This window comes from Neomonachus schauinslandi, chromosome 1 (genome assembly GCF_002201575.2).
Source record: "Neomonachus schauinslandi chromosome 1, ASM220157v2, whole genome shotgun sequence".
In the NCBI taxonomy this organism is placed as follows: Eukaryota; Metazoa; Chordata; class Mammalia; order Carnivora; family Phocidae; genus Neomonachus; species Neomonachus schauinslandi.
In genome coordinates, this window is record NC_058403.1 from 202,246,449 (window position 1) to 202,268,917 (window position 22,469).

Below are 22,469 nucleotides of genomic sequence, written 5' to 3' on the forward strand. Positions count from 1 at the left end.
GTCGGCATACGGCCCCTCCCCCCGGGGAGAGACTTAAAGGGCCGGCTCTCTCGGGGGCCGCGGGATGCCCCCGCGCTGACCGCCGTGGGCCCGAGCCCGCCCGCGTAGACGCGCCGGGCCGACCCCGTGCCACCATGTAAAACGGCGCTGGAGGCGGACGCTGGCTTCTCCGCCCGGGACCCCTCCGCCCTGCCCCGGGCTACAGGGCCCTCGATGAGGTGAGCGGGGAGTGGGCTCTGGGAGGGGGACATCGAGGTCCCCGGGGCTTCCACTTCGGAAGGGGGTGTGCACAAAGCCAGTGCTCGGGCTCTTAGGAAACCGCGGAGCCCCAATGGCTTCGACCCCGCCGCAGGGCTTACTAGCACCTGAGAGGCAGGGATCTGGCTCTCTGGGGAGGGGACCTGGCGTGGCGCATCTGCGTCCCCCTCTGCAATCCGGGGTTGGGATTCCACTGGAGTGGGGGGACGCGACCTGCTTCCCCTCTATCAGCAAGTACGGGCCATCGGAGGCCGTGCCTTCGGCATGTCTTATCCCCGCGGCGCCCAGGATGGGGACGGGGAAGGGGTTGGTCCCATCTCCAAGCCCTAGACAATGGGGGTGCGCTGCACGGGTATCCCCCTTGAGTTATGTAACTGCCTGTGGTTGCCATGGACACGGGGGGGGGGTGGCCCAGGGAGCAGGATAGAGGACCGGAGGTCCCCAGGGAGGGCTTTACCTTCTCCATCCTCATCTCCACCTTTGGGGATTGTGTGTCAGACCCCCAGAAGTCAGGGCACTGACGAGGGTACAGACTGGGCTTCAGCTTGCCCGTCTGTGATATAGACTCAGTCTGGGTCTTGCGGAGCTGGACAAGGCCTTCTGGAGCTCAGTCCCTAAACCCCTCTCCCAGGGCCTCACCTTTCAGGAGTCAGGTTCAGAGGCCTGGATGGGGGCTCGATGGAATCTGCACCTTCCTTTTTAGATGCCTTCTGAGGCAGTCAGAATGTGCCCATTTGGTGAAAGTAAGTTAAATGAGAATGTGTGCAGGAATGAATGGATGGATGAATGAATGAATGGGTTATGGAAGCCATAGCTGTTATAACCCTGAGCTGCGGGGGGGGGGGGGGGGGAGGGCTCATTTGCCACAATGTCCCCTCCTCCAAGAAGCAGCCCTGGACTATACCACCTTCCCTATGGACCCCTCTTGGGGTCAGCCATAGCCAGGTCCTTCTCTCTAGGATAGACTAGGCTAGCCAGGAGGGTAGCCGACCACCATGCGGGCACTGACCAGACAGACAGACAAAACATCTTGGTGCTTGGCTAGCTCTGGCCCTCCAAAAACTAGAGCCCAGAAGGGGCCCCCTAGTTCAGCTCACCTGACGCAGGTGCAGGGAGTGGGTGCTGTGGGGGTGGAGGGCTCATCGTTTAGATGGCCCCTGAGATGGTTGTGCCCCCTCTTGCAGGACACACCATGCTGACTGGGGTGACCGACGGGATCTTCTGCTGCCTGCTAGGCGCACCGCCCAACGCAGTGGGGCCGCTGGAGAGCGTCGAGTCCAGTGATGGCTACACCTTTGTGGAGGTCAAGCCTGGCCGTGTGCTGCGGGTGAAGCATGCTGGGCCTGCCCCAGCCCCCAACCCACCTCCACCACGGCCAGATACTGCCCAGGGGGACCAGTCTGGCTTGGTCCGCTGCCAGCGCCGAATTACCGTGTACCGCAACGGGCGGTTACTGGTGGAGAACCTGGGCCGGGCACCTCGAGCTGACCTCCTGCATGGGCAGAATGGCTCCGGGGAGCCGCCGGCCGCCCTAGAGGTGGAGCTGGCCGACCCAGCGGGCAGCGAGGGCCGCTCAGGCTCAGGCGGTGCTGGGAGTGGCAGCGGCGGGCGCCGGCGTCGAGCCCGGCGCCCCAAGCGCACCATCCACATTGACTGTGAGAAGCGCATCACAAGCTGCAAAGGTGCCCAGGCCGACGTGGTGCTCTTTTTCATCCACGGTGTTGGCGGCTCCCTGGCCATCTGGAAGGAGCAGCTGGACTTCTTTGTGCGCCTGGGCTATGAGGTGGTGGCACCCGATCTGGCCGGTCACGGGGCCAGCTCGGCACCCCAGGTGGCCGCAGCCTACACCTTCTATGCGCTGGCAGAGGACATGCGTGCCATCTTCAAGCGTTATGCCAAGAAGCGAAACGTGCTCATTGGGCATTCCTACGGGTGAGCCAATGCTGGGGTGGGGATAGGGGTGAGAGATGGGGGTAGCAGGGACTGGACACCCAATCGCCAAACGCTGACTTCTCTCCTTGAAAACTCTCATTAACGTCTGTAACAAGATAGGGATTCCCGCCATCACTGCTATCGTTATGTATTCTTTTATTTATTTTTTTAAAGATTTTATTTATTTTTTGACAGAGACAGACACACAGAGAGGGAACACAAGCAGGGGGAGTGGGAGAGGGAGAAGCAGGCTTCCTGCTGAGCAGGGAGCCCGATGCGCAGCTCGATCCCAGGACCCTGGGATCGTGACCCGAGCCAAAGGCAGACACTTAATGACTGAGCCACCCTGGTGCCCCTCATATTCTTTTAAAGCAGTATTTCTCAGTCCCAGCACTGCTGACGTTTTGGATTAGGTCATTCCTCTCTTTGAGGGGCTTTCATGTGCACTGTAGGATGTTTAGCAGCATCCCTAGCCTCTACCCACTGGTTGCCCCTGGCACAGTGGCCTAGTGATGGTCATGACAATCAAAAGATGTCTTAAAAAAAAAAAAAGTGTCTTCAAATATCGCCACAGGTTCCCTGGCAGTCTGAATCATCCTTGGCTGAGAACCAGTGTCTTTAAGTTCAAATATCAGTTGCTCTGGAGATCCCAAGGCCTCCAAGGAAGAGCTGATTAGAATCCTATAAAGTCTTTTTACAAGGGCCCAGGTTGCTGTAATTCACTCCCACTTAGAGGGGTGATACATAATACCATCTAGCATTTAGGTGAGTGCCCACTGCATTGAAGACTGGGCCTGGGTGCCTGATCACTGCCAAGTGGTACCACTCTCTTTTACCCAGGAGGAAAGGCAGGATCTGACCAGCCTAGTTTGAGAACCACTGTTTTAGCGGTGTGGCCCATGCAATTAGACAAGAGAAAGAAACGTCACATATGTTTCGGAAAGAAAGGAAGCCAGGCTGGGAAGTAACATGGCTCCTATTTGTTTATATAACACCCCCAAAAGGGGATGCTTATGCTAAATGTTTCCTTCAATTAAATGAGCACCCATCTGTGGTAGTTCCTGTGACCTCATAGCAATGCTATAAGGACAGCCCAGTTACTATTCCACAGATGTGGAGATGGAAGTTCAGAGAGGTTAGGCCATCTGCCCAAAGGCACACACGGAGTCACTGGTACAGTTAAGTCCAACTGACTCTTGCTTGTATCCTGTTCCTCTTTACAGCTAGGGTTGGCAAATTTTTTCTTAATGGGCCAGATAGTAAATATCTTACGTTTCTAGGACATATGGTCGTCTCTGCTGGAGCTTTACAACTCTACTGTCATAGCAAAAAGCCCCCATAATTGTAAACAAATGGGCGTGGCTGTATTCCAATAAAACTTTATTTACTAAATAACTTACACATTTACAAAATGGTAAACTCAGTTTACAAAAACAAATGGCTAGCCCACAGGCCATCGTTTGCCAAACAAACCCGGCTTTAGAGAGAATGAGGAGCTGGACTGTGGGGGCTCTTCAGGCTGCACCTTGCTACCCTGCATAAGGCAGGCTGATGTGCCATGCCCAGAGGCTGGAGAAAGAGGATCCTTACAGGGAAAGGATGCACAGGAAACAGGGACCTGTTTCTCTGGGAAACCAAAGAGTAGCAGTCTAACTGGATTGCTTTCTTAACACTTGGCAATAAGTAATTCTTACCCGTTTGGGGGTCATGGCAGCTTTGAGGATCTGATGAAAGCTCTGGATTTGGATCTTCTCTCCAAAAAGAAGGGGGAAAAATCACTGTTAACACACACATAGTCCTCTAGTTTGGGGGCCCTCAAGATGCCCCCCCATCCCTCACTCCCATCCAGTGCCCGTGGGCCCCAGGGGAAGGATGTTGGCCTTCAAGGACCTGTCTCTGGGTGAGGGGAGGGCATTAACTCCCTCACTGCCTGGATCCTGCTGACCACCCCCCTTCAACCCTCCCCGCCACCCACCTACCCACTGGTAGTGTCTCCTTCTGCACGTTCCTGGCACATGAGTACCCAGACCTGGTGCACAAGGTGATCATGATCAACGGCGGGGGCCCCACAGCACTGGAACCCAGCTTCTGTTCCATCTTCAACATGCCCACGTGCGTCCTGCACTGCTTGTCACCCTGCCTGGCTTGGAGCTTTCTCAAGTGAGTCACCCCGGCCCTGGCGGACCCTGGGCATCTCCCTGAGTTGGGTGGGAGGGGAGGCCGTGTTGCTGCTGGGACGGGCATTGGAGGCGCCCCTGGTAGCCGGGCAGGCACGAGGCCTCCAGGAGTGCGTCCCCACTACCAGGGCTGGCTTCGCCCGCCAAGGAGCCAAAGAGAAGCAGCTACTGAAGGAGGGCAATGCATTCAACGTGTCATCCTTTGTCCTGCGAGCCATGATGAGTGGCCAGTACTGGCCTGAAGGTGACGAGGTCTACCATGCTGAGCTCACTGTGCCCGTCCTGCTCGTTCACGGCATGCACGACAAGTTTGTGCCGGTGGAGGAAGACCAGCGCATGGCCGAGGTAGGGCCTTGGCACCTGAGCCCCGCCCCCCCCATTCCCTGCTCCCGCGCTCCAGGGGGATTCTGCCTTGTGCTCCCAGGGAAGGGAGAGCTTAGATTGAGAGTGCAGTCCAGAACGTGGGGCTGCCCTGGACAGGTGTCAGGATTGGGTGCTTTCCCCACTGCACATAAAAGGTGCTCTGCAGAGCTGGGATTTGTATAAGTGACCAGGGATGCAATACGCAATTCTGGGAGAGGGTGGGCCAGAGGATCTTTAGATCAGACACTACCGAGAAAGGGTCTTGGGATCCTCAGCACTCGGAATAGCTCAGGACCAGTAGTTCTTAACCAGCAAGGATTCTGAGCCCCGGGGGGACATTGGAAATGTCTGCAGACTTTTTTGGTTGTCATGTATGGGGAGGAGGGGCTTCTGATATCTGGTGGGTGGAGGCAGGGATGCTGCTCAGCATCCTGTAATGAACAGAATGATTCTATGGCAAAGAATATTCCCACCCCAGGTGTCAGTAATGCCAAGGTTGGGAAGCCTGGCATGAGAGACCTTGTCTTGGCATGAGAGACCTTGTCTTTCTATCTCCGTGATTCTCACCCAGCTGTGAATTTGATCCCTAGGGATATTTGGCAATGTCTGGAGACATAATAAGTTGTCACACTGTGGGGTGGGGGGAGTGGGTCACTGCTACTGGCATCTGGTGGGTCAAGGCCAGGGATGCTGCTCAACATCCTGCGGTACACGGGACAGCCCCCACCACAGAGAATGATCCTGCCCTATATGTCAGTAGTGCTGGGGTTAAGAAATCCTGCTCTGGACGTATTGTAGCCACGTCATAAATGTTGAATGAATATTGAGTTGAGCTCCATTGGGGCAACAGGCTATCCTCCAGCGCCCCCTTGGGTGGAAGTAGAGGGATGAAGGGTAGACCACAGGAGGGACTTCCTAAGGCTGCAGGCCTGGTGTGGATGGGCTTGGGTGTCCCAGGGCAGCCTGCCTTTGCCACGCTGAGCCTGTTCCCCCCCTCCTCCGCAGATCCTGCTGCTGGCTTTCCTGAAGCTCATTGATGAAGGCAGCCACATGGTGATGCTGGAGTGTCCGGAGACGGTCAACACGCTGCTCCACGAATTCCTGCTCTGGGAGCCCGAGCCCTCGCCCAAGGCCCTGCCCGAGCCCCTGCCCGCGCCCCCAGAAGAGAAGAAGTAGCCGCTGGGCCGGCCGGGCATCGCTTGGTAAGCCGAGGAACAGCAGGAGGAAGCCAGGAGCCGCCCCTCGTCCCCAGCGCGGACCACCTGGGCGGGCCGTTCGCTCTAGTGGGCGGAGTCAGGTCAGGGAGACGCCCCCAGGCCGCCTGGGTAGGGCCTGGCATTCTCGGGAGCCAAGTGGATACACCGCTCTCCGCTTCCATCCTGCCGGACCCATCGGTGTTTTGGGGCCGGAGCCGGAACCCCCGTGGAGGATGACCTTGTACAGAAGCCCCTGCCCCTCAACGCCACGGCCGAGGCAGGCCCCCCACCCCGCTCTCTGTCTTCCGTGTCAGCCGTGCTTGATCCTGGGACCCTCCGGGGGCCCCGCCTCATTGCCCGAGACCCTCCCCACCCCCATTTCTTGGCGCTGGGAGCTATTGTTGCCCAAGTGGGGGGGGGGGAGGGGGAGGGGGGCTGGCGCCACCGAACCTGCACATCTCAACTTGTAACTCAATAAAAAGAAGTGACAATCTGAGTCTCCGGACCTGTGCTGGGTGACGGCAGGGCAGGGTCGTCCTGAGCCTCAGTTTCCCAGTGTGCAGACTGGGCGGATGCGGGCGCCAACCCCTCAGGGCTGACTTGCGGAGAAGTGAGGGCGTTGGTCTTCCAGGCTTGCTTCCCGAGTTCTCCCTCCCTCCCTCAGAATGCAGGGGCTGCTTGGGCAGTATTCCCAGAGCAGAGGCAGATGGTGAGCTCCGGGTCCCTGGAAGGCAGGAAGCCGTCCAACTGAGGTTCATACAGGGGTTAAGGGGAGGATCAGTAGATGTTGCATGGGTCGGAGCTGCCATAATTGAGTGCCGCCTGTATACAAAGCCCTGTGCCAAGTGCCTGATGCCGTCGGCTCATTGAATCCCTTTTATCCCATGCCACTCAGTGAGTCGGTACCTCTTACTATCCCATTGTATCTTTCAACCTGGTTTAAGGTCGGTACCTCTTACTATCCCATTGTATCTTTCAACCTGGTTTAAGGTCACTTTTGCCATGAAGATAGTTTTTGTTTGTTTGTTTTGAAGCAGACGAATCTGCCTTTCTTGTCTGGCATAAGGATCTCCTGACCTACGGCCATGCTCTTACTCCTCTATATTTTCTAATGTATGTATCTCAAGGTACACCTCTGGCTTGTGTGAACGGTGAGGGGAGAGCACTGTTCCTTTAGTTACTGCATCTTTGGTCCTTTCCCCCACTGGTTTGTAAGCCCACGTTTAGTTTAGACCAGAGTTCTCATGGGGGCACTGTTTTCCACTAGTAAATTTTTTTAAAAAGTATTTATTTATTTGAGCGCACACCCGCATGAGTGGGGAGGCAGAGGGAGAGGGAGAAGCAGGCTCCCCGGTGAGCAGGGAGCCTGACGCAGGACTTGATCCCAGGACCCTGAGATCATGACCCTAGCCAAAGGTAGACGCTTCGCCGATTGAGCCACCCAGGCACCCTCCATTAGCAAATTCTGGAGACATTTTTAATTGCGGCAACTGGGGGTGGGAGGAAGTGGGTGGAGCCCACTGGACAGGACTGCCCCTACCGCAAAGAATAATTCGGCCTCAAATGTCAGTAGGGCCCACATTGGGAAATCCTGTTAGACAAATCTCATCTCTTTTGAGTCTTTTTTTGAGGGGGGGGGGCGTGTCTCTGGATTCTTTCCCAGTGACTTCTTTGTGAATTCCTGGGCATGTGGCACACTTTTAATTGCTATCACTTTATCAAGAGACGGTGTCTGGGAGGCCTCCTGGTCTTATATATGAGGAAAGGGAAGCTCAGAGAAGTTTCCTGAGTTTGGTCAAAATGGTAGAACCCAGGGGCGCCTGGGTGGATCTGTCGGTTAAGCGTCAGACTCTTCATTTCGGCTCAGGTCATGATCTCAGGGAGGTGGGATCAGGCCCCATGGGGGGGCTCCCGCTCAAGGCAGAGTCCGCTTGAGATTCTCTCCCTCTGTCCCTCCCCCAGCTAACGCATGCTGTCTCTCTCTAAATAAATAAAATCTTTAAAAATAAATAAATAAAATGGTAGAGCCCAGACCCACTCCAAAGGCCTGGCCCCTGATTACCATACTAGCCATTCTCCAAGAGTAGCCAGGGGCTCAACCTGCAGGAATTGAGGCAGGTGGGACGGGCCGGGGTTACATCCCGCCCCCTGCAGGACGTGGTTCGCTGAGCCGCGATGATGGGCAGATGGCCAACCCAATGAGGCGGCGGATCCTCCCAAATCTCTAAATACACTAAATGCTTTGAAGAAGCAACTCCCAGAAAATAAAATGATCCCGTCAACACCTCACCAGGATGGCAGCTTGGCATTTACTAAAGCTCTTAACACGTGTGAAGTCTGAAATTGCATAGCATCACCAAGGAATGGCGGTTATTTATTGCATCTTCTAGCGAAAGAAACAGCCTCAGAGAAGCAATGGAGACCCGAGTTGCACAGCTACCCTGAGGAGGGCTGGTCGCTCACCCAGACCCCGGTCGACCTCCCAGGCTCTGTCCACGTCACCACACACAGTCGGCCCCTGGACAGCATCACGGCCTCTCCTTTCCCCAAGAGATTTTCCACCTGCTGGGCTCCTCTGAGTCACACACTGTTATTTCCTGCCTTTGTTTACTCCGGTCTCCACCATGACCCCCTGAGGTAGGACTTGTCACTGTCCCCACTGTACAACTAAGGAAACTGAGCCTCAGGAAGACAAGTTCTTGGTCCGAGGTCCCACAGCTGGGAAGCAGAGAAATCCGGCCCTTGAGTTTGGCCGCTTCCCCCAGCCCATACTACACGTGAGTCCCCTGTGTCTGGGACATAAAAGCGGATTACACAGACAGGACCAAACTGCCAAAGCACTAGCATATTCTGAAGCACTGGAATGTTCCAAAGATCCTCTGGTTCCCTACTTGCTCTCCCATGACGGGAAGCTCCAGAAGCTCCATCTGTAACAAAGTCTTCCCTCAGCTTGAGGGGAAGATACACCCTCCTGCCCGCCGCCCCCTCACCCCTGGCAGCCTTCTGGAGATGGGTGGCTGGCATCAGCATGGGGCAGCTGCAACATTCAAACACCCTGATCTCTACCTAGGCTGGATGGCAGCTCCCCAGTACTCAGCCACGCGCCTGGATGTCCTGGGGCCGCAGCTCTCGCTCACCCTCAGCCAAGAAGACAAGGAGGGCGCGGTGCAGCAGATGCACCCCCAAGCGGCGGCGCCGGGTGGCTGACCAGCCCGCCACGACTCCATAGCAGTGTCCTTGTTTCTGGTTGGTCAGCGTCTGGATCCCTGGAGAGATGAGGGGTCAGGCATCCTTGGAAACCCTTGGCAGATGTGACAGGGAACCCACTGCATATTGCTCTTAAGGAGGGACAAACCAATAGAGCAAAATATATACACTTGCAGGTACATAGTTGGTGCTCAATAATTGCTCATTGCATGAATGAATGAACAACTCTGAGAGGAAAGGGGTGAGGTAATCAGTAGATCAAGGGTCCTTCATGTGACCCCACCCCCACCCCACAAGCCAGGCACCTACCTAGAGCATCCACAAGACACGCCTCTCGAGTATAAGCCTCCACAGCAACCACGTGTTGGAAGCAATGCAGGGAGACCACGCCACGACCACTGGCCCAAATGTCCAAGATCTGGTGCACTTTGGGGCAGGCCTAGGGGACCAGGGTGGGGTCAGGGGTCTGCCCTCCAATCCCCTCCTCCCTTCACCTCCCCATGGCCAAGTTGCCCCTGCCATGACCCTGATCCTTAGCCCCACCTGCTTTCCTGGCTGCCGACGGAGCCTGAGGGCCTCCCAGAGGTGGACATCCGGCCGGGCCCGTGTCCCTTTCCCCACATAGAAGATGGCACGGACAAAGGTCCGAAGGCGTTCAGCGGGGGTCAGTGAGAAGGCTCGAGCTGGCAGGTCCTGAGTCTCCCTGGATGAGGGGAGTAGCTCAGAGAGGAAGAAGTGATGACAGTTGCCCCGGAGACAGTTTCTAAGTTCACAGAGCAACCCGAATCCATGGCCAGTGAGCCCCATTTTCTAAGGCAGAGAGTGGTAGATGCTCCCTAGGGACACTCAGCAGCTTGAACTTGGTCTAACCAACCTTTTAAAGAAGCTGATGCCCAGACACGGCCAGTCCCCCTTATAAAGATACAAAGCAAATAAGAACCAATCCCAGGATTTTCCAGCTCCCACCTCTGAGTCATCCCTGCCCCAAGTACCTGGGGTCCAACAGTAGATACGTGAAACTGGATTTCACGACCCCCTCCCGCCACCTTCTCTTGGGATCTGGCCGCTCAAACTGCTGGGCAAGCACATCCTCATCTGCCTGGGCATCTGGGATACAGCCTGTCCGCAGGGCTTCGGCGAGCTCTGGGCTGTGCCCTGAAAAGTCTGAGTCCCGGGTGGGGGGGGTGGGGGAGGACTGAGTCAAGGCAGAAGAAGGGGCTGTTCCCAGAGACAAAGAATAAAATAGGCAGGACTGAGAGACAGGGGTCTCCAGGAATTCCTGGAGGCTCTTTGGACTCTGGATGCCCCTTACAGACTAACCAGGAGCACCATGGGCTTCTTCCAGCCGTCGGAGGTGGTATGGCCGAGGGAAGGGTGTGATGGGGCCAGGACTCTCGCCAAGTACTCGGAGCCCTCGCAGCAAATCCAGGTCAGACATGGCAGGGACCGGAGGGCACCAGCAAGAGGGGACAGGGTCCCTGCCACCTGTGGAGCTCTCCTCGTCCTCCGTCAGCCAGAGGGCAGCCACATCACTGTCGAGGGACACCTCTTCGTCTTTTAGGAAGGGGGAGTCGGGGAGTCCAGGTGGTGGTTCCCAAGGGGGACTTGGGGCAGGGCTCCCACCAGGGAGGGATATGGCGGAGGGGGAGGCATCTGGAGAGGTCAGAGTCAGGGCCTGCAGACGGGTATTTAGTTCTGCCTCCCTGTCTGCCCTGGCAGCTCGATGCACCAGCTGTGGGGTACCTGGAGACCTTGGCATCCTCTGGGAAGGTCGAATACCAGGCAGGAGTCCCTGCTTGGTCTGGGGTAATGGCCCAGCCCAGGAGGAGGTATGCGGAGCTGGATCTTCAGTTCCAGAAACTTCAATCGCAGTGACAAAGGAGGTATCTGAGCAGTAGTCCCATAGTCCTGGGGGGGACTCCAAGCCGCTATCCTTGTCAGCAATCTCAGGGTGGGCAAGGAGGCTGGGGGTTCTGGGGCTGACCTCCAGGCCCATGTCCCTGCCATCACGTCTGCCCAGTGCTGTGGAGCCCGGGGTCACATTGGGAGGTCCAGAGGGGCTGGTGTCCAGCCCCTTTCTCCAGGGGTCTGGGCCTGAAGTAAGGGATGAGAATGAGGGTGAGAGAGGAGGGGTGAAGAGAGCCAGAGACAGAGATGGGGGTTGGATCAGACAGAAAGAGGCAGGGAAAGAGTCGGAGGTAGACAGCTTTCCGCAGACGGTACCCGTGAGCCAGAGCCAGAGAGGGGACATCAGAGGGAGGTGCAAATCTAGATCAGAGGTTAGGCCCCCGAGGACGCGTAGGCCCCACTCACCGTCAGCCTCGGGCTCAGGCTCAGGCTCCTGGCTCTCTGCCCGGGTCCGGGTCGAGGTCTTGGTCCGAGTCTGGAACTCCCGAAGGACGCGCGCGCAATCCTGGGCCCCCTGGTGCTCTGCCAGGTCCAGCGGCCGCAGTCCGTCCTGCGGTGGCGCGGTCAGCAGGGGGCACCCGAGGCCCTCTTCCCTCCCTTCTTCCCTCCGGGTTCGCCCTGCCACAGGCGCTGGGCTCCCACCTGGTCTCGCAGTGCGGGGTCCGCTCTGTGGCCCAGCAGTAGCTCCAGGCCACGGCGACAGCCCCAGGCGGCAGCCACGTGCAGCGGCGTCAGGGCCTCGACCGAACTGGGGCAGGAGCGGAGGAGGGCTCAGCGGAAGAGGGAATGTGATCTCTGCCTCCGCACCCCGGAACCTTGGCTCTCGGGCTCCTATCGCCACCCCCCAGCCTGAGACACCATCCTTGGATCCTAGACACTGCGCCCTCTGCCAGACTCAAGCCTCTTCTCTCTGAGCCTAGAGCTCCCACCGCCAGATCTGAACCTTTGATCCCTACTTGGCCCCGGCGCAACCTCACATCCACCCTCCGTCTGGGACCCTAGCTCCCGCCCTTGGATCCTCAGGAACCGCCCCGAGATCCCCAAGCCCCACCTTTGGGCACCGAGTCTCCGCCCCTGAGCTGTGGGATGCTCTCTCCCAGACTCCCAGTTCTCGCCCTCGGACTCGGGAGACCCCTCCCCTGCGCGGCTCACCCCGCCCCGGGGCCAGGCCTCGCCTCACCGAGAGTTGGCGTCCCCGCCTCGGCGCTGCAGGGCTTCGAGACAGCGCAGACCGCGCGAGTGCCGGGCTCCCGCCGCCAGGTGCATGGCTGCCGCGCCATCCGCCAGCAGCAGGTTGGGGTCGGCGCCGCGGCTCAGCAGTTCCTCCACCGCCCTACGGACTGGAAGGTCAGAGTGGACCACGACCCCCGCCCCGCCCCCGGCCCGGTCCCCGCCCTCACCGCGGCTCCTCTTCCCGCAACGCTGCCCGAAGCCGCTGCGCCAGGTCGGCCGCCGCGTCCATGCCGGGGCTGTAGCGGAGCCCCGCGGCCCTGCCCGCCGAGTTCCAACTTCCCGCCGCGCCCGTGTGCGCACGCGCCGCCCCACCCCCCGCCTCGGGCCTCCGCGGGCCGGCGCCGCGCAGTGTCCCCCACCAAGCTGACCTGCGCCGCACCGGCGTCCACATCGGGGCGCGGGAGCTCTAGCGCCTGCGGGGGCCCGTGACACCGAGTGGCGCTCAGGCAGGGCCTGGGGCTGCCGATAAGGACCTGGGCGGGTGGAGGCCGCCGAGTGTGCCATTATCTCGTCTCAAAAGCGGGGAAAAGCGAACTCACCCTATTAGAGGGGTGGAGCTGCTTCCCGGGACCGGGGGTGCCCACAGGGCATTACGGCTCCCGGAACGTTTTGCCCAGGGGGCCTCCGTGGACGCGCACAGGCTCGATACTGTGTAAGGCTTCAACTAACAGCTCCCGCCGCCCTCTCTGGGTCGCCCGTTTTCACTCCCGGGGAAACGGGAGAGGCCACTACTTTGGAGCTCTGGGCTGCTGAGGGCCTTAATTTTCCCATCTGCAAAATGGGAGAATAATCTCTTCCAGGCTGGTGTGAAATGGCACGAGTTTCACCACAAGGGCCTGGCACATAAGTGTCCAATAAATGCTCAGAGATAGGAAAAGCTGTTGCTCAATAAAGCTGTTTCCGGGGTGCCCGGGTGGCTCAGTTGGTTGGGTGTCTGCCTTCAGCTCAGGTCATCATCTCAGGGTCCTGGGATGGAGTCCTGCATGGGGCTCCCTGCTCAGCAGGAAGTCTGCTTCTCCCTCTGCACCGCCCCCCATGCGCTCACACATGCTCTCTCAAAAATAAATACAAAATCTTTTTTTAAAAAAAGAAGCTGTTTCTGTTTTGTAAGAATCTAGTTGCTCAACTTTTTTTCACAATCACTCATTATCCAGGAAGGTAGTTGAATGGTAGACCTGTTGTATCTGTCTTTGGTCTCCCTTCCTCTGGGGAAAACTCATACTATTTCCTGAAAGAGCTGTAATCCCTTCCCAGAGGAAAGGCTTGATCAAGTCCTGGCGGATCAGAGCATCCCACAATTCTGGCCCACGACTGGCCCAATGTAAGGTTACCTGACCCAGGCAAGGCCAGTCCTATGGAGTTCGGGGGGCCCTCTCTTCACCTGGGCTGTAGTTTGAGCAGTGATCACAGCCCTTTCCGTGGTTTGGGAGAAAAGCAGGGCACACTGAACACCGATCATGCAAGATATTTCAGCCCACCTCAATGGCATTATTGTCTGAACAACTGAATACAGCCGAGCCTGAAGCTGCACTTTGCTTTTTACCCACAAGAACCAAATCATTCCCCTTTCTGTTCAGCCGGTAGGTTTTCTGTCACTTGCAACCAAAAAGATCCCAATTAACACACAGTAACTGTTGTGGACCTGGGTTAGGGATTCACAGATTTTTATTCTGATGACAAAAAGCGCACAGGGAAGAACAAAACTACAGTCGACAAACCAGTAGCGCGAGGCAGGCTGGAAAACATAGGGAATGGGTGCCCAGAGTCCCCAGGAGCCTCCTGGAACCCTGCCACAGAGCCCAGTTTAAGAACCATTCTCTAAGCCAAGGGCTTCACTGCACGAGAAGGCGGAGACGCACAGGGATGTTTCAGACAGTGGCTTCGACCTCAGTGGCTTCATCCTCCTCCTCCAGCAGGCTGTAGGAAGCATGACTCTGGCAGGGCCGCTGCAGTGGGTGAGCCAGCAGCTTGGCCATACAGTTGTGCAGCTCAAGGGCTGGCCCAGCCAGCGCCACCTCATACTTGTAGCTGGTACCCTTGGTATCCAGGCTGCCCATGAAGGCAAACATGTCCTGTGGGGCCGGGGAGGGGCCGTTCAGGTAGAGGTTCCCCGATGGACCCTCTCTGCCCCTGGAGGGCTTCCCAGAGGAGGGGGTATCAGGGATGGGTTCTGAAGGATGAAGAGGAGTTTGCCAGAAAAGAAACATTCCCACATTCAGCAAATATTCCCCCACCACCCACCCAGTGGTAGGGACCCCAAGAAATCTCAGTCCTGGAGCCCCTAGTTTGGAGAGACACAGTTAGATGCAGACTACCCCCCAGGCCCCACGCTAATCATCCCTGAGGAGCAGAGCCTTTAGGTTTGGGTGCTGAAGTATGAGTAGGAGCTGGTCTCAACTCCCCCTGTTCACAGTCGGGTAAACTGAGACTCAGAGGTAAGTGGCCTAATCAAGGTTCTATAGCTCGGTCTGGGCTGGGATATGAAAGACCAGTAGAGTCTGGGGAGGCAGGAGGGAAGGGCGTGCCAAGCAGAGGGCACCGTGAGAGCAAAGGCAGAGAGACGCCCTCGCTAGCTCACAGCAGACACGCAGGAATGGCTGCTGAATGGCCTAAGGACTATGATCCAGCAGGGCCAGGGCTCCAGGGCTGCAAAACGGAGGTGGGTTCCGAGATACCCCACCTACACCCATCTGCCACTCGCACACACAGCAGCCTCTCACCTTCCAGCTCATTTCCTCTTCCTTCTCGTCAGCGCCATTGTGGATGTAAACAACATCAAAGAAGAAGTATGGGCACTGGAACATTTTCTGCAGGGGAAGAACACCGGCCTTTGGGGCTTGAGTCACCCCATGCCCCCATGACCATAATTCCCCAGCTTTTGCCTTGGACTCTGGGAACTGCCCATAGACACCCCAGCTCTTGTGATCAGGAAGTCCCTCCTGGTGTCTAACCACCATTCTGCTGGCTGCAGATATCCCTCCCTTTCCCCAGTCTCACTCACCTTCATGGGCTCCGTCAGGGAGAACTGGGGCTGGCAGGGCGGACGGCTATAGACAAGGATGGTGCGGACCACGTACGGGGGTGGAATTGTCTGCACATTCTCGGTGACTGGCAGCTCAGTCTTCTGCTGGCTGCGTAGTGAATGGTGGGGGACAGGTCAGAGCACACTCTGGGGATCCACCCCTCTTGTCACCCTCGGAGAGCCCGGGACTTCACTGCACATGCAAAGCCCACAAGACTACTGCCTCTGAGCCTCCCCATATGCTGTTCCCTCTGCCCAGAGTGCCGCCCCAGCCTCACCCTTCTGCCTGACCTCTCCTGCTGGATCGGGGAGACTCCGCTGACCCCAAAGCTGGAGCCCGCTCTGACCACCCTCACCATCCTGAACATCCCCCATCATTGACCTGAGTTGGACCTGTCCCACCAGGCCAGAAGAGTCTAAGGTAGGAACCTGATCTTATCAGCTAAGTAAGCAACCACGTCCCCAACTGGCCACGGCTGGACCTCACATTGGCAGAGAGCACTGGGCAGACAGAGGGCTAATGTCTTTAGTACGTGAAAAGCAAATCTGATCATCAATAAGAAAAAAGCCGACATCTCCCTATAAACATAGGCAAAGGGGACAAACGGACAAATCACTGTAGGAAGACTGAATGGCTTACAAATGAATGAAAAAAGGCTCAAAGAAGAGCTCAGTGACAGTTAACAGGTAGCCTCTACCAGACAGGCAGAACCTTCGGCAGCATGAACAACTCTGGTGTCGGGAGGTACACAGGGTTGGTTTCCTAGAAAAGTGCTCTGGCAGACTCTAGCAGATTAAAAACACACACCCCTTTGGCCCAGCATGTCTTCCACTGGGAATTTATAGGATGGGTTCACTTGCAAAATTTGCCAGGACCGCTGTACCAGGTTAATCACAACAGAAAAGGCAAAACAGAATCCATGTCCACTATTAGGAGGCAGGTAAAAACGGGGGTTGGACTACTAGTGCTCATAAGCTAAGAATGGTGTTTACATTTTCAAAATGGTTGGAGAAAGAAAATCAAAAGAACATCTTGTGACATGTGCAAAGGATAGTAAATTCAAATTTCCGTGTTCATCGAGAACGTTTTACTGGGACCCAGCCCCGTGCACAGGTGTGGTTTGTGACTGCCTTCAGGTTACCTGGGCAGGATCCAGTCATCAAGACAGAGACCACATGGCCTACAAAGCTGAACATATTTACTGCCCGGCCCTTTACAGAGAAAGTGTGCTGCCCCGTGGGTTAAAACAACGGAGTGGGGGACCTCAGGGCGGTCACAGGACTGACGTGGAAGGCGAGACGCGGGGAAGGCGGTACTTACATGAGGCTGAAGAGACCTTCTAGATCTGGCAGAGATGCTAAGGAGAACGCTGGGGGCAGAGCACGGGCAGGAAGCGGCGGGTGGCTTCCCGCATCCTGACGCCAGGAGAGCCCAGGCCCCCTCATACCGGGTGCCAGGTACCACCGCGCAGGAGACGTGCTGTGCGACCCTGGTCCAGTCGCTTGCCCTGTCTGAGCCTGTTTTCCCTCAGCATAGATCACAAAACAGGGGGCCAGCACTGGATGCCCTGAAAACCCTTGGTGGCTCAAAACTCCCCTTTCCCTCACGCCCAGGGCAGCCGTCCTCACAAGGCAAGAGCCATGGGTGTCCCCGTCCCCTACCCCCCGACACTCAGCATTGTTTCGTAACTCATGAGGATCATTTTCTAAGTTTTGGGCTGCACATGAGCCTTTTGTGTTCAAGTTAGCATGAAATGTGATGTGCCCAGGCTGCAGGGGCTATAGTAATGACTGTGACTCCTCAGTCCCATATCCCATATTGAGCACCAACTGTATGCTTGGCCCTGCAAAGAATGCTCCCCATGCGTGTGGTTTTGACATCTAGAGTCCAAATCAGCTGGTTTTGTTTCTGTACCGTGTCCAGCCCCCTCCACAGGGCAGCCCTGCCTGTAAGGATACTGAAGGTGGAGCAGGAAGCCGTCTCCAGGTCGTAGAGGCAGCTGCAGAGTTCGCGGGGATCGGAGGTCAGGCCGGACAGCTGCGGGAAAGCACAGACCTCAGCAAGGTGCCTCCCCGCCCCGAGGGAACCCCTCGGCAGCCCAGCCCTGCCCCAGCCTCACCCAGGCGATGTCATCGTTCATCACCACCAGCGCGAACTCGTGGCTCTTGTCGATCTTGTGTTTTGTCCGCACAAACATCTCAATCATCTTCTGGGAGACGTTGAGGGCGTTGGTTTTGGAGCTGGGGAGGGACAGAGAGTGAGGGGGGGGCGGTTAAGGCGGGGCCTCCCGGCCTGGAGGGTGTCTCCTCACCGGCCAATCCTGGGGAGCCCTCCACCAGCCTCAGGATTAGGCACTGGAGGCCCAGGTCAGGTCATGCAGTGGGGAGATGGAAGAGCCCAGCCACCCCTCTGTAGCTTTTGCCCTCTCCGAATGGGGTTCCTCTGACCAGCCTGGGTCTCACAACTGATCCCCATGAGGTCTCCCCCAGGCCTTCACTCAGCCACAGATGGCTAGGGATGGCAGCCAGGGGAAGGCGGGCTTGTCCTCAGCATCCCCCAGAGCCCCTTGGACCCTATCCAGTCCCGGTCACCAACCCCACAGGGACCCAGGTGCTCAGGGCAGAGGCTTCGGGGACAGCTAGGCCTGGGTCTGAGTCCTGACTCCGCCTATTTGCTGTGAGGCCTTGGGCAAGTCACTTCACCTGGCAGAGTTTCTGAGTCATTGCTGTGCCAGGGCTTGGAACAGAGCCCTGGTGGGTCACAGCTTTTTTAGGGTCGGTTGCCATTGCCACTCTGACAGCGCCAGGCCCCAGGCCAGGCCAAGCTGCTGTGAGTCTCAGAGACAAAGAGCCCTGAGTTTTTTGAGCTGCCTCCCCAAACCCCCCCAGCCCGCCCCAAGCCGTGGCTGCATATTCAAGCCCCCAAATGTTCCTCTCACCCATTGAATGACTCCAGCTTTGACAGGGACATTTCCTCTGACAGGTCCAGGCAGATGATCTGCAAGAAGGTTCGAGGGAGGTGAGGGCCCTGCACCTGGCAGCGCCTAGCCAAGTGAACACTAACACTGGCCCCCACTGCACTCTAGGGGTCCTCTCCAAGCTGCTCTGTCTGAAAGGGTGGTATCAGGACCCCCAATTCCCAGCCAAGCAACCTACTTTGGAAGACAGCGGTTCAGGGAAAAGAGCACTAGATTGGGAGTCCAGGTTTATAAGTGAATAGAGGAGCCAGAGAAAGTCTGACACAGAAACAGGAAAACAAAGGTAGAATGGGTTGAATTGTGCCCCGGCCCCCACAGATATGCCCACTGGGAACCTCAGAATGTGACTTTTTTGGGAATTAGGGTATTTGCTGATGGAATTAAGAGAAAGATCTTGAGATAAGATAAAGATCCTGATCAGGGACACCTGGGTGGCTCAGTTGACAGGAGCATCCGACTCTTGATTTCAGCTCAGGTCATGATCTCAGGGTATGAGATCCAGCCCTCCATCGGGCTCCCCACTCAGCAGGGAGTCTGCTTGATACTCTCTCCCTTTCCCTCTACCCCTCCCCAACCCCACCCCCCACTCTCTTTCTCTCTCAAATAAATAAACCTTTAAAAAAAAATCCTGATTCAATGACTTATTGTGTCCTTATAAGAGAAAGAAGATTCAGAGACACAGATGGGAAGGCCATGTGAAGACAGAGGCAAAGACTGGGGTGATGCGGCCACAAGCCAAGGAACACATGGAGCGCCCAAGGGCTGGAAGAGGCAAGGAAGGATCTTTCCCTACAGCCTCCAGTGGGAGCACAGCCCTGCCCATTCCTTGATTTCAGACTTCCAGCCTCCAGAAGAGTGTGAGAATGAATTTCTGCTTTCTAAGCCACTGCTTTGTGGTAATTTGTTGTGGTAGCCCTAGAAAACTCCTACGAAGTGACTGCAGAGTGAATCCCAAAAAGCAAGAACATTAAACCTAAGGTTCCCTAGCACCTCACAGCCACAGGCCAAGCCCCTCACTTACCACCTTCTCTGGACAGTTGACCCTCGGTGTCCGCACCTGGACTTCAGGAGCTGTTGGGGGCACCTGCCAGGGCTTGGGGCCAGCTCCTGGAGGATTGGGGGTCCCATCGTCAGCACTGGCCGCCTCGCCCTCACCCTCGCTGCGGCTGCCCACACTGGCCTGGGCCCCCAGTGCCCGGTCCTCAGCCCCCTCAGGGTTAGAGCGTGTTCGGGGCCTGGGTTCAGCTGGCTGCTCCTCTTCCTCTTCCTCTTCCTCCTCCTCCTCCTCCTCTTCCTCAGTGGGGCTGCTGGGCTCTGCCACCTCCATGGCCCCTAAGTGGCTGGATGGAGCAGGGTTGGGGGAAGCCAGGATCCTCCCCTTAAAGGTTTTAAAAATATTTGGTTACTGGACAGGACAGAGCATGAACTGCTTAATGACTGTAAAAATCACTTCTTTCCGGGCCTCAGTTTCCTTATCTGCAAAACGGGTGCCTGGCATCCCATTTTTTCTGTAGTGCTAACCCTGCCCCTTTCCTTGGCCAATGAACAAATCCGGCCACCAGGAATGGCTCAGAGATGGGGCATGACCCAATACAGGTCAGTGAGGGGCAGCTCTGGGGCTTCCAATAGTGCCATTAGGGAAGAGGGACTCGTTAGAGTTGCAGAACTGGGAGGATAGAAGTCGAGAGCTGTCAGGAGCCTCTTTTGCCTCCAAGAGGGGAAAGAGAACCTGCTTGAAGTGATGCTCACCCAGAAAACAGCAGCTAGACCTCTGTGCACCTGGATCCAGCTATGCCTGAAACCAAAAAAAGGAAACCTCATTTAAAATGGAATCGGGAGGCCAAAAGGGGAGCTCTCACCCCCTAGCACAATGGCAGACCCCAAATTCCCAACAGAAAGAAGACTATACTAAGCCAGCAAGAAAATGAAAGATTTTTTCCTTGCCTGGCAATAGCCTGGCCGATGACAGACTGTCACAACTCAGCCAGTGAAAAGCCATTAAGCTTCAATTCCCAATTTGCTCCAATAGACTTTAGGTTTATAACAGCCCGTCCCAACTCCCCTTCCTCTATAAAAGAGCACTCCTCTCCTTTGTTCTGGACTTGCCTATGGTTTTGCTATATAGCTTGTGTGTCCTGAATTGTAATACTCTGCTATTCCCAAACAAACCTCTTTTTTGCTGGTAAAAATAACTGACAATTTTAGTTTTAAGGCTAACAGAATAATTAGCTGGGGTGCCTGGCTCGCTCAGTCGTAGCGCATGCAACTCTTGATCTTGGGGTTGTGAGTTCGAACCCCACCTTGGGTGTAGGGATTGCTTTAAAATAAGAAAAAAAACAGACTAATTAGCTCTGGGATTCTCCCCAGCGGGCACCGGGCTGCCTAGAAGGTGTCTGCGCAAAGGAGGGGCACGAATCTAGGTGTTAAAGGTTCCTTTGAAGAAAGATAGGACGCCAACAGTTTGCCTATCTGGGCTGGGGTGTGGGCTGCGGGGGATGGTCTCTGAGCGGCTTGTAACCCCCTGAATCTCTAAGGAAAACAATGCTTTAGCTTCGGCAAGAGGGATGAAGGCTAGACTGCAGGAGAAACCAGAGTGGAAAGCGGAAGCCTCAGGGAAGGCTAAGGGCCGGACCTCTAGGGACGGGACCGCAACCACCCAACCTCTTCTCACCGGAGCCTGAGCCTCCCTCCAACTCAGCCGAGAACTGACTAGGAAGCCGCCATCTTTCGCAGCCCGGAAGTAGTGCGGCGGGGCCGGGACGCCTCCTGGGAAATGTAGTTCAGCAAGCCGTAAGACAAGCGGACCGCTGAACAGGGGACGGCTGAAGAGCCTTGAAAGCTGATAGGCTGGGACTGTGCTAGGGAGTGGGGTTTGGAATGTGATTGGTTAAAGCAAGAAGAGCCGGAGCTTTGATGTTTCTGGCCGAATCAGGCTACACTGGTCAGTACTTCAACCCTGATAGGCTGGGACGAGGCCTAGTGGAGTGGACCTTTCTATGGAATAGGCTTAAAGGGATGGAGAAGGCCTCACTTGCGATGTGGTAAACTGAATGCGAGTGACTTGGGCGGGATTTAGAAGAGGTAGGGCTGATTGGTGATTGGTGGAGCTGACATGGCCCTCAGCGGGGGGCGGGTTTTTGCGGCCTGAGGTGGGCGTGGCCCACACCCCAGGCCCTGCCCAGTTACTTAATTTTGCGTCTTATTTTACACATATTTGCAAAAACCAAAAAGACTAAGCCAAAACTATTTCAGACCACGTTTTCTTTTTCATGCGCACTTCTCCTCTTACCCCCTAACCATTTAAAACCCAGTCTGAGCCTCAGTTTCTTTATGTGTAAGAGGTTCAATTAAACAAGCTCTCATGAGCCAGGCTCTGGTCATTGACAGCCAGGAGGAGCTATGCAAGCTGAGTCTTCAAGGATGGAGAACTTGCCAGAAAAACAAGAGAATGAAAGGCATTCCAGAAAGAAGGAACCGCCTTGGCAAAGGTCTGGAGGCTTGCAAGAACCTTGGAGTGGTGGAGCCTTTAACAGGTTAATATGGCTGGAGCAAAGGCTAAGAGTGCAGATTTCAATGTGCCTGGGTGCCCCCAAGTCAGAGAATTGCAACTTCTTTCCTTACCACCTTTGGGGACACAGAAGCAGGAAGATTCAGCCTCCTAGTGTCTGTCAATGGAATGAGGAAGATTCAGGCTACTCCAGGCTCTGCACAGTTTAAACCAAGTGAAGAAACAAGGAAAGGGTGTTCCAGGCAAAGGTTACAGCATAACCCAAGGCCCTGGGTGTGAGAATTGTGAACCTTCAACTGTTCACGGAGGGGGTCATCGTGGCTAAAGCAAGGAGTATACATGGGCCCAGGCAGCAGGCATAATTTTTAAGGTCCTCGAATGCTGGGTAGAAGAGCTTGAAATGTTTCCCAAGGGCAATGGGGAGTCATGGAGGGTACATGAGCAGAGGAGGTGACCAATGCGGTCTCTCTCTCTGGGGCCTGGGTGGGGAAGGGAGTGAAGGGGTGGCTGTAGAGTCCAGGGAGAGAGCTGGGCTGGCATCCAGGTGGGAGGGGAGAGGCTTGGGCTGTTATTATGGATGGAGTTGAGGAGGCCCTTTAGAGATGAATGCAGGGAAAATGGGCAGGATGTAGAGACAATCTGGGCTCTGAGGAATCCAGCATTTACACAGGAGAAACAGCAGCTGGT

At 56.2% G+C, this 22,469-nt stretch overlaps 3 protein-coding genes across 6 annotated transcripts; 1 reads left to right on the top strand and 2 right to left on the bottom strand.

Moving 5' to 3' along the window:
* The first annotated feature begins 27 nt into the window (after positions 1 to 27).
* On the top strand, positions 28 to 6,422 carry ABHD8 (abhydrolase domain containing 8). Its single transcript, XM_021683138.2, has 5 exons — positions 28 to 218; positions 1,443 to 2,190; positions 4,180 to 4,350; positions 4,496 to 4,712; positions 5,736 to 6,422. Exons 2-5 carry the CDS (start codon positions 1,451 to 1,453, stop codon positions 5,904 to 5,906), a joined length of 1,299 nt encoding a protein of 432 aa, XP_021538813.1. The 5' UTR covers positions 28 to 218; positions 1,443 to 1,450; the 3' UTR covers positions 5,907 to 6,422.
* Positions 6,423 to 9,019: 2,597 nt separating this feature from the next.
* On the bottom strand, positions 9,020 to 12,510 carry ANKLE1 (ankyrin repeat and LEM domain containing 1). The gene is made up of 9 exons (XM_021683139.2): positions 12,442 to 12,510; positions 12,222 to 12,374; positions 11,684 to 11,789; positions 11,443 to 11,591; positions 10,454 to 11,193; positions 10,126 to 10,297; positions 9,677 to 9,836; positions 9,443 to 9,572; positions 9,020 to 9,192 (listed from the first exon to the last, which is right to left on the bottom strand). The coding sequence occupies exons 1-9, from the start codon at positions 12,501 to 12,503 to the stop codon at positions 9,020 to 9,022; spliced, it is 1,845 nt and encodes a 614-aa protein (XP_021538814.2). The 5' UTR covers positions 12,504 to 12,510.
* A 1,411-nt stretch (positions 12,511 to 13,921) lies between these two features.
* Positions 13,922 to 21,021, bottom strand: BABAM1 (BRISC and BRCA1 A complex member 1). Of its 4 annotated transcripts, none has more exons than XM_021683142.1 (10): positions 20,946 to 21,021; positions 20,024 to 20,069; positions 19,296 to 19,614; positions 18,236 to 18,294; positions 17,417 to 17,537; positions 17,256 to 17,334; positions 16,618 to 16,642; positions 15,276 to 15,405; positions 14,995 to 15,081; positions 13,922 to 14,346 (listed from the first exon to the last, which is right to left on the bottom strand). In XM_021683142.1, exons 3-10 carry the CDS (start codon positions 19,599 to 19,601, stop codon positions 14,143 to 14,145), a joined length of 1,011 nt encoding a protein of 336 aa, XP_021538817.1. In that variant the 5' UTR covers positions 19,602 to 19,614; positions 20,024 to 20,069; positions 20,946 to 21,021; the 3' UTR covers positions 13,922 to 14,142. The 4 variants fall into 4 exon arrangements, with proteins under 4 accessions (XP_021538817.1, XP_021538818.1, XP_021538820.1 ...); XM_021683143.1 differs by having other exon boundaries at positions 16,618 to 16,636; positions 19,296 to 19,652; XM_021683145.2 differs by having other exon boundaries at positions 13,922 to 14,191; positions 19,296 to 19,652.
* Positions 21,022 to 22,469: the final 1,448 nt, after the last annotated feature.

Excerpts from the sequence above, each read along its gene's own strand:
- ABHD8 (XM_021683138.2), top strand. The coding sequence starts at position 1,451 with ATGCTGACTGGGGTGACCGACGGGATCTTCTGCTGCCTGCTAGGCGCA. Across the intron at positions 2,191-4,179 it reads CTCATTGGGCATTCCTACGG|TGTCTCCTTCTGCACGTTCC; the intron begins GTGAGCCAATGC and ends ACCCACTGGTAG. Across the intron at positions 4,351-4,495 it reads CTGGCTTGGAGCTTTCTCAA|GGCTGGCTTCGCCCGCCAAG; the intron begins GTGAGTCACCCC and ends CCCCACTACCAG.
- ANKLE1 (XM_021683139.2), bottom strand. The coding sequence starts at position 12,503 with ATGGACGCGGCGGCCGACCTGGCGCAGCGGCTTCGGGCAGCGTTGCGG. Across the intron at positions 12,375-12,441 it reads TTGCGGGAAGAGGAGCCGCG|GGCGGTGGAGGAACTGCTGA; the intron begins GTGAGGGCGGGG and ends TCCAGTCCGTAG. Across the intron at positions 11,592-11,683 it reads ACCCCGCACTGCGAGACCAG|GACGGACTGCGGCCGCTGGA; the intron begins GTGGGAGCCCAG and ends GCGCCACCGCAG.
- BABAM1 (XM_021683142.1), bottom strand. The coding sequence starts at position 19,601 with ATGGAGGTGGCAGAGCCCAGCAGCCCCACTGAGGAAGAGGAGGAGGAG. Across the intron at positions 17,538-18,235 it reads AAGCTGGAGTCATTCAATGG|CTCCAAAACCAACGCCCTCA; the intron begins GTGAGAGGAACA and ends GTCCCTCCCCAG. Across the intron at positions 15,406-16,617 it reads GAAGGTCTCTTCAGCCTCAT|CCAGCAGAAGACTGAGCTGC; the intron begins GTAAGTACCGCC and ends TTCACTACGCAG.